The 10,000-nt window shown below is 29.7% G+C and overlaps 1 protein-coding gene across 1 annotated transcript in view; it reads left to right on the top strand.

Moving 5' to 3' along the window:
* Positions 1-10,000, top strand: part of LOC137639368 (uncharacterized protein PF3D7_1120000-like) — a 13,211-nt gene that overhangs the window by 1,485 nt on the left and 1,726 nt on the right. The window contains exons 3-6 of the mRNA XM_068371644.1: positions 5,120-5,260; positions 7,032-7,307; positions 8,405-8,586; positions 8,736-8,871. Coding sequence (XP_068227745.1) covers positions 5,120-5,260; positions 7,032-7,307; positions 8,405-8,586; positions 8,736-8,871 — 735 coding nt within the window. The remainder of the gene's footprint in view (positions 1-5,119; positions 5,261-7,031; positions 7,308-8,404; positions 8,587-8,735; positions 8,872-10,000) is intronic.

Genomic DNA, 10,000 nt, shown 5'->3' with positions numbered 1-10,000 from the left:
ATAAAAGATTGAATCAATCAGGGAAGAACTTCTTTTAGTTTTTGCTTTAATAGCTAACAATGCTCAAGTTGTCTTATGATTCAATGGAACAAAGTGGTATTGTTTTTATTTAAATTATATGTAATCATGATACTTCTAGTTTCTTCCTGATATGATTTTTACTGAGAAAACTTGTTAACAATGAAAAGAAATAACTACATACTATTTACTAAGCTGCTGAGTATAAATAGTTGTTTGCTATAATATGGAACACAACTAATTTTTTGCAATAAAACTAGAAATTTACTATTTACTGTACTACCTGATGAATCTGAATATAAAATAACAATAATAGAAATGAGTAATTCTTTATTTGTTATTTATAAATACCTTTGAACGATTAAATTCTTAATGCAGAAAATATAATATTCATTGAAAGGACCTCTTAAATACTTTCTCGGTAAATTACGCATATTCCAGTAGATTCAAAAACATGAAGAATAAAACCTACTGAAGACCTTTAGGATGAAGTCTTGTTCAAATTTCGGCTGCTGTAATGGTCGTTTACTGTAATTGCTGACGTTTTTTTTTTTTTTTTTTTTTTTCTTTTTTTTTAAATAGAATTCTTTGCTTCACCTTATCTGAAAACACCTCTCTTACTCTGGAAATATTTAAGCTGTTTATACCCAGAGGCACTGGGCTTATTGAATTTGTAGAATCAGAGAAAAGGTAGTAGGGAGTTAGTTTACAATAGTCATAAGACTAGTGAAAGTAGTAAATATGTTTATTGGAAGTGCCGTGTTCGTATTATTACTTCAAATAAACGAATTGCCAAATCCTCTACTAATCACAAGTTCACAACCATGTAGTGTAGGCGGCTGAAATTTCAGGTAAGAAAATTCTGTCGGAAATATGTCATCTGGCTAAGTTAACACAAAATGCACCTTAATCAGATTTATACTCAGTAGCAGAGTAAAGAGTACGTAATATGTTTAACCAGCATCCTATATTCGTGATGTAGGTAAATGGCTTAACCCAAATGCTTTGGTGGAAATATATTGTTCAGTAGTGCTATTTATTCAACATCTGCAGCTCTAGAGCATTGTTCTTTTTATTTAAACCATACGATACCTTTATACAGCAGAGGACCAAACAAGCTTTTTAGCAACTCTTTAGTCATGCAATCAAAAGAGAAATAGTTATATTATGTGGCATTGTGCTTGCATCCTTATGCGTAAGATCCTAACAGCTGTATAAATGACAGGCTCTTTAGTCATGTCAGACACCTCCTTTACTGTCAATTGTTCACCTAAGCGCTTAATATTTCAGAGAAACAAACATACTAATCATTTCAGAGCATATCAAACTGATCATGTAGCATCACAGAGATCTGACATTCCAGGCTGTGGTATAAATACATTTTCTAAACATTATTGAATGCGGTGTTTATTCAAATTAGAACATTTATATTTTTAAATAATTTCAAACTAGTGCAATGACTTAAGATCGGGACATAGTTTTCAAAAGTAAATACTCCCAGGCAGTGATATAGATACAGTTTCTGAGCATTCATGAATGAGGTGCTTCTTAAAATTAAAACATCTATATTTTTTAATAATCTCAAACTAGTGCAAGAGTTTGAAACCATGACATAGTTTTCAAAGTAAATACTTTTTTTTTTTTTTTTCAAAATTAAAGGTTTCATTTTACCAAGTAGTCTCCTGATAATAACTTGGTATGGGCTCTTAGTATTATCACTGTCAGAGCTGTGTTCTTCAAGGTTATATGTCTATAGCTCATGTAGTGGGTGCAGCAACCTTTCTGTCGATTTTTTGTTATCTTCTATGTACAATAAGTTCAGACTGCTGTAATTTTCCCTAAATTGACATGAAATTATCTTTTAATTTCCTTAACTCAAAAGATATCAGAACATTTGCATTTATCATTGAAGGTGGTTCTCGGGAAATTCGCAAGAACTTTCATTTTGGTTAACCTGACAATTAATTAATGTCCAACGAATATAATTCCCTTATTCTTTTGTCTAAAATTAGAAAGAGCATAATACAGGTGGACTAAAGCACTGAACCTAAGAGCTTTAAGGTTATTAAAAGAATATCATATTTTTCAGAGTTTGTTATCATTGTCTATCTAAATATGTAGTTTAGAGAGAGAGAGAGAGAGAGAGAGAGAGAGAGAGAGAGAGAGAGAGAGAGAGAGAGAGAGAGAGAGAGAGAGAGAGAGAGCTGCCATCTAACAGTTTTAGTTTTAGACATTTTTATCGGTGTTATCGAGGAATAGACTGACGATTTAAATGTCATTTTAATATAATCTATTTATTTAAACCCTAATCCATCTTCATTTAATGATTTGAGTTTTTATATCTCATGAATAACCTCATAGCAAAACTCCATATTTTGGTAAAAAAAAATAGATTTCCTTCGGTTTTGTTTAGGAAAAACAAGTCTTGTTGTGTTCTAGAATCTAGACTGATTCTTTATCCTTTGAATATTTTATTTGCATTAGTATAGTATTCGCTTCAAATATTTTCGTACTCTTTATTCCTAAAGAATTTTCCCCATGTTATTGTTTTAAAAAAATCTTTGTTCTTTTAGTGGTAACCTATTACTTATAAACTGATGAGAGAGAGAGAGAGAGAGAGAGAGAGAGAGAGAGAGAGAGAGAGAGAGAGAGAGAGAGAGAGAGAGAGAAACTGCATCGATACAAATGTCATAACTAATTTAGACATCAATACGAAGCATATTACTTTAAGCTAATTCAAGAGTATCGGCACACTTCATCACTATCACGTAATTTGCGGAATAAACATCTTTCTTTTAACTTTCAATTAGTTTTGATACTTTTTTTTTTTTGTACTATTTAAAGCGATCGATCCCTTGCTATAAATATCAAGATCGTCGATGCAAGTACGGACCTCTGTGTTGTTTGATGTATTGTTGTGATGATAATCATTATCAACCTCAATTAGACGATAACATTATTTATAACCATGTTTAATTAAGTGTAATTAAAGCTTGAAAGAGCAGTTAATTAAATTAGGATATTAGGTGTAAAGTTAAAACTGCTTAGTCTGTTTTATTATGTGTTTGGAGAGTGTTATAATATAGAGAACTTTAATAAATTAGGCATCAGTAAAAAAGGAAGATTTAGTCTTGTAGAGTTAAAGTTATATTCTGCTAATTGAATATTGGGTAGATATCTGCGTCATTAGACAGAGTCATATTTTATCTCTTTACCCTCATGTACTTGTATAATTGTTAAAACATTATTGTCTTAATTGATTTTGGTAATAATATGAATCTATATAAGTTTATCATTTTGTATTTAACGAGTTTTAAATTCTTCAACTCGGAAGCAAAGCTAAATTTTGTCATTCTGAAATGATGTAGAAGGAAAATTGTAATAATATTTAGAAAAAAAATATGGCGTGCAGATTCGATTTTTCTATAAAAGTAGCATGTATCCTTCATGTTCTAGTATCTATAGTTTTATTAAAAGTTTTTGGGACTTTCCAGAAGTTTCTTTACATAATTAGAATCTTAGTGCTATGTAATGTCCATCTTTGCATGATAGAATCTTCTAAAAACAATTGTGATATATATATAAATATATATATATATATATATATATATATATGTATTTAGATAAATAGATAGATAGATAGGTATGATAAGTATATATATATATATATATATATATATGTGTGTGTGTGTGTATATATGTATATATATTTATATATAAACTGTATATACAGCGTGTGCATGTATCCGTCTATTTATTGGGATATATATATATATATATATATATATATATATATATATATATAAATATATATATATATATATATATATATATATATATATATATATATATATATATATACATATGACTGTCCATTTAGCTTGTGAAATTTACAGAAAATATTGCAATGGTATCAAATTTGCAATTTCCGAAGGTTTTTTATTTTATATCTTAATCATCACTTTAATGTTTGAGCCAATTGCTATATAAATATATATCTAAATAACTGACCGATTTAAGAACGTTATTAAGGTCACTGATGAATATAAGAATTTTTTTTTAAATTTTTAATCTTTAATCATTGCTAAATATCTAATCGAAAGAGTCTATTTTTAGTAATTCGAATTTTTCCAGTGACTGTTCAGTAGAGATGTATCTGAAACCTTAAATTAGTATAAATCAAAAATAAACAAGAATTATTTGTTTGTTTTTTATGAAATGTTTGTGCACTATAAAGCAATTGTTCTCTATCGCTTTGAACCAACTTTCACAAATATGTTAATATAAATTAACGACATTTCCCAAATTGAGTTATTCTCTTATTTTGATTTTACCTAGATGGCTTAAACAGTACTGAGACGAGACTGAATGATTATATGGACATGTTTATATAAAGTTTGAAAACATTTGCAGAGAGCCAAGGTTAACCTTGACATGTGTTAAATATTTGTCCAAATCCATCGCTGACACGTAAATGTCTCCAAGGCTAGTCTAGCATGCAATCGGATGATGCTTTGAACTATTTCAGTTTAAACATAAAACTCTTTTAAAAGATGTGAGATGACCAAAGATGTATATAGGAAGAAGCTTCATACTAATTTGTAGCAAGACTAAAGTGACATTTCAAAAGATGAATTGGCATGGTGAGATGTAGCATAGTTCGGTGATTTAGGTTTCCTACTTGCAAGAGTACCATTTGTAATTGCCTGCTCAAACAAAGCAGGCAATTACAGAAAGATATATTTCACATTATAAGTGTTATTTTGTGATCATTAAGAATAAAATTAATTCATTATCCATGAAATCATTATATAGTTTAGCTTCTATTAACTATTAAGCTAATGAGAGAGAGGAGAGGGGTGGGTGGTGGGCAATGATTACTCCTAATTAAGAAAGCTTTCCATTTCAGGAAATTTTGCCCAAAGACGGGGGATCAAAAAACATTTCTATTTTGGTAAGGTCATCATGTTTTTTCTATATTTGTTTTATGTAATAATGACAACATTTCTGCTTACGAAAGGATTGAAATTCATCTTAGTTTTCATTCGCAATAATAAGATATTTACAAGAATTAAATGAGAATGTTTTACTTACCCTTTAGGTAAACAATGACAAAGAGGAAGATTTCACAGAAATAGAACAGGAGGCCGACCAGGAGGGTGAGTTGAAGACTGAAAATGATACTGTGAGTGAAGAAGAAACGAAAGTTGAGTCATGTCCTGAAACAGACCAGGTGAACGAGGTGAGAAGTAAACTTTATTATTATTATTATTATTATTATTATTATTATTATTATTATTATTATTATTATTATTATTACTATTATTATTATCATTGCTCCAGTTAGGAAAGAAAATAAGAAAATAGATAGAAAATATGAGAAATAATGAATAGTTAAAAGTTAAAATATTATATTTTAAGAACAGTAACAACCTCCATAAGCTGATCTCCTCTGTATCAAACAGATGTTATCTAACTTTGCAATTATTCTCAAGAAATGTGCTGAATTTTAATAGCTGAATATATTAGGTTGCAGTCAGCAAAAGATCATGAAATTCGGAGGCTTATGTGTCGACAAATGATCTTTCTTTGAACCGTCTAAATGGGTATGAAAAGAAGCAATTACTTTCTTCAGAAATCTGTTGATTAAAGTTTAGATGGAGATTTTCTATTTCATTTCAACGATTTCTGTGACAGAATCCCAGTATTGTTCCTGATCAAGACGATGTCACTATTAGACCTAATGAAAAATTTTCAAAAGTAAGCATCAGAACATTATAAGAGAATGACTTTTTATAACCAGTGCATTTGAACACCCATAAACACGCGCAGGTACACACATACACACACCCACAGATATATATATATATATATATATATATATATATATATATATATATATATATATATATATATATATATATATATATATATAAATATATATTATACTAATATATATATATATATATGTATATATGTTATACAGTATATATATATATATATTATACAGTGTATATATATATATATATATATATATATATATATATATTTATATATATACATATATATATACGTGCGTGTTATATAGTATATACATATATATATATATATATATATATATATATATATATATATATATATATATATTATGCAGTATATATAGACATATATATACGCGTGGGCGTGTATTTATATGTACATATACATTTATATATATACACGTTATTCCCAGAGAAATAAGGGCTCGTGAAGGGTACAATATTTTCTGAGAAAATATCTAAAGGTGAGGTTGACAGCCCACGTACTATTTTTTTTAAACTCCATGAAAGCTGGTACATTTTTGTAGCTTGGTGGACTGTCGATGGGAAGTAAAGAGGCTCAGGGAGAGAGAGAGAGAGAGAGAGAGAGAGAGAGAGAGAGAGAGAGAGAGAACGAAAAATTGTGGTTACGCATGGCGGCGTGAATATTAAGAAGGCTAACAGAGGAAGAATTGGCTTTGTTTAAAATCTCAGGCTTACAGGAGTAAAAAGTGAATGCAGTAGGCATGGAATAAGTTTGGAAGAAGTTTAATGATTGAAGATCCTTCGTTTTCAATGAAGGATATCCATAATTGCATTAGGAAAGGAGAATTTGAAGAAAAATATTTTTCCTTTTTATTTTCAGAGTACATTCTCGAATAAGGTAATGGATGCAGAAGTTTAAATTTACTCTTCAATGTGAAATAGATAGAAATTACGCACGAGTGTATATATATATATATATATATATATATATATATATATATATATATATATATATATATATATATATATCTATATTGAGTTTTATTGTTAGAATTATGAATGCACAATTTAAAATATTAATTGTCTCTATAAGAGTTTTTTTTATCTTTGTTTAATATTCCAGTACCATATTATCAGGTGAAAAGATTGCTTTTCGGTAGGAGTTTTAAATTTCTATTCTACGCAATAAAAACGTATTACATACCAAGACCTGGCTTTCAAATATTTCAGTCCATGATTGATGACCCGACAAAAGAAGATGGAAAAGAAGAAGCAGAAGAACAAGAGGAAAAAGAAGAGGGAAAAGAAGAATCAGAAGAACAAGAGGAAAAAGAAGAGGGAAAGGAAAAAGAAGCAGTGGAAAAAGAAGGTGCAGAAGAAGAAACAGAAGTTGAAAAAGAAGAGGAAGAAGGAGAAGCTGAAACCAGATTAGGGATTGAAGGATTTGAAGATGAGTTGGCTGAAGATATAGAGATGATGTTGGAACCACACTGCAACCCTCCAATGGTAATTATGAATGATTATTCATATATTTTTTTTATTTAATAATGAATATGTCTTTTTTTGCATAGCATGAATATTATACCTTTCAATTTCGGTTTAATCTCTTATAAAGTATTTCCAAACAAGTTGGACCCTCGACATGCTAAGATATCGTAATTTGATTTGCGTTGCTCTCACTGATGAATTAAAAAAAGTTCCGTTCCTTTTATTCACCATTGCATATGATTAACTTTTCTCTTGAGCAGATAGTGCTGTTGAAAGAGAGTAAAAAACTTTAGTTACTGTAGAAGGACATAACCGAAATGCGGAGAGAGCACAAGAAATTAATTTCATATTCGATTGAGAAAGGACTAGTGGACATTTGCTGTAAACATATTATCAAGTGAACATTATTGATGTTAATTCAGGGAGACTCTATATTCTCTTAGATGGAAGGCTCATGTATTAATAAGATCTAATACTCACCAGATTAAAATAATATTTTCTTATACCAGGGAATTTCTGTTATTGTTTTTTATTTCTTTCAATATATGCCGATGCTTTTGTTAATAAAACTTACATTTTTTTACAAAACCTATCGTCAAAATATAATTAATAACCCAGCAGCTATTGTGATGAGAACATCATTAAACTTTAATCTTAAAGATGAGTTGAAATGAGAACTAGGGATTTAATTATTGCAGAAAGTTTTTGCTGTAAATTTTGTTCTAATTTTCATAGGCAATAGATTCACCAATGCACCCGCCATAGGAAAATGGATATCTTTATATATATATATATATATATATATATATATATATATATATATATATATATATATATATATATGTATATATATATTTATATATATATATATATATATATATATATATGTGTGTATATATATATATATATATATATATATATATATATATATATATATATATATATATATACATATATATATATATATATATATATATATATATATATATATATATATATATATATATATATATAAATGTATGAGTGCAGGTATGTTCCAGTCGACAAGGATTTTTCTTGATACTTCATGTAAAACGATACATAAGCTATTGAACACAAAAATCTTGACCTTACAGCTATTAGGGAAAAACCAGAAGCTGAAATATAAACCTCGACTGAACGTAGTGTGGCAACAGAGACTGGAAGCCTCCCAGAAGGAGAGGGAGGAAAGGCTAAAAGAAACAGAGGCAGCCACTCAGCCTTCAACCCAGGCTCTGATGGCAATCAAGAATAAAGCCTATGCTTCAGTTCCTTGCAGGTTTGACTTGATTTGTAGTTTTTTTTATATGATTTGTTGTCTTATACTTAAAATAAATCTTTATGACATACATGATTAAGGGAATCAGGAAATATTTCATTAAAAATCGAAGGTGTTGCTCTTAAGTTTGTTGTTCATTATTTCTGCAGGATCTATGAAAAACAACCAAAACAATCTCGTGCAAGTCCTGTACAGTTTACTCAGGAATTGATGGACTTGGATCTCATCGATAACGAACTGGGCCGAAGGAAGTCGTTTCCTCTCGCTCATGCATCGATCCAAAAGGTAAATTGTAAATCTATAACAAATGCTTGATCCTTTACGTCAAAAAAAAAAAAGTGTCTTTTACCCTTTCCAAGTGGAAAATACCTACTGAGCAATTACAGTGCAGTAGTTAACCCCTTGAGTAAAGAAGATTTTTTCTTGGTTATCTTAGTGTTGTCAAATGTTTGAGCAAAAATAGAATGTGTAGAGAATAGGCCAGACTATTAGGCGTATGTATAGGCAAAAGAAAAATTATCCGTAACCAGAAAGGGATCCAGTGTAGTACTATCTGGCCAATCAAAGAAACCAATAACTCTCTAGCAGTAATATCTCAACGGGTGGCTGGTGCCTTGGCCAACCTACTACCTGCAATCTGATAGTATACAATCATCCACTATTTTGTTCACCACTTCTCCCACTAACTCATTAATGTGTTTATCCTCTAATATCATAGGACCTAATACTTATCATTTGGCATAACTTCATCCGAAATCCATTTGCCAAACATCTGTATACGCTCCCAGAAACACTTTTTCACGACTTCTGTCCTGTTTCTCATATAGATATATTTACTACCCCTACGTTTTCTCCTGCCACACACAACTCATCATATTTTTTGACTTACAAATGTGTGGTCTTTGAGAAAACCTCCTCGTATTTTAATACTATTCGTGCTTCAACTGCCCTAGCTCTCCCTAATTCACCTATGAGATATGTTAATCACAAAATCATGTACCGAAAGATTAATCTTTTCTATTGCTTTTTTAATTTTGTCCAGTAAGAGCATGAGAGAGGAAGGGGGTTAACTTCTGATGATCGATCACAAGCAATAGATACCGAAAGATTAAACTTTTAATTTTTCATTTTTTGCCTAGTAAGAATATGAAGGAGGGAGAGGCATGTAGTGTTATGAAAGAGATTATCATGTAGGCAAAAAGATGCTAAGTGATATAGCTTTAATTTGAATTGAATGGAATTTTTTAATTCCCGTTTTGTATGCAACAGTGCTAATGGAAGTAACCCTCTTGACTACTTATTCATTTTAGTGTTGTATCCCCTTTCAATAACATTTGCGTATAAAGAAATGTGAATATTTCAAAGGTAAGCTATGAAAAAAATACGGCAAATATAAATTCAGTTATTTTCTTTT

Source organism: Palaemon carinicauda, chromosome 4, assembly GCF_036898095.1.
Source record: "Palaemon carinicauda isolate YSFRI2023 chromosome 4, ASM3689809v2, whole genome shotgun sequence".
In the NCBI taxonomy this organism is placed as follows: Eukaryota; Metazoa; Arthropoda; class Malacostraca; order Decapoda; family Palaemonidae; genus Palaemon; species Palaemon carinicauda.
This window is presented reverse-complemented; position numbering and strand designations above follow the sequence as displayed.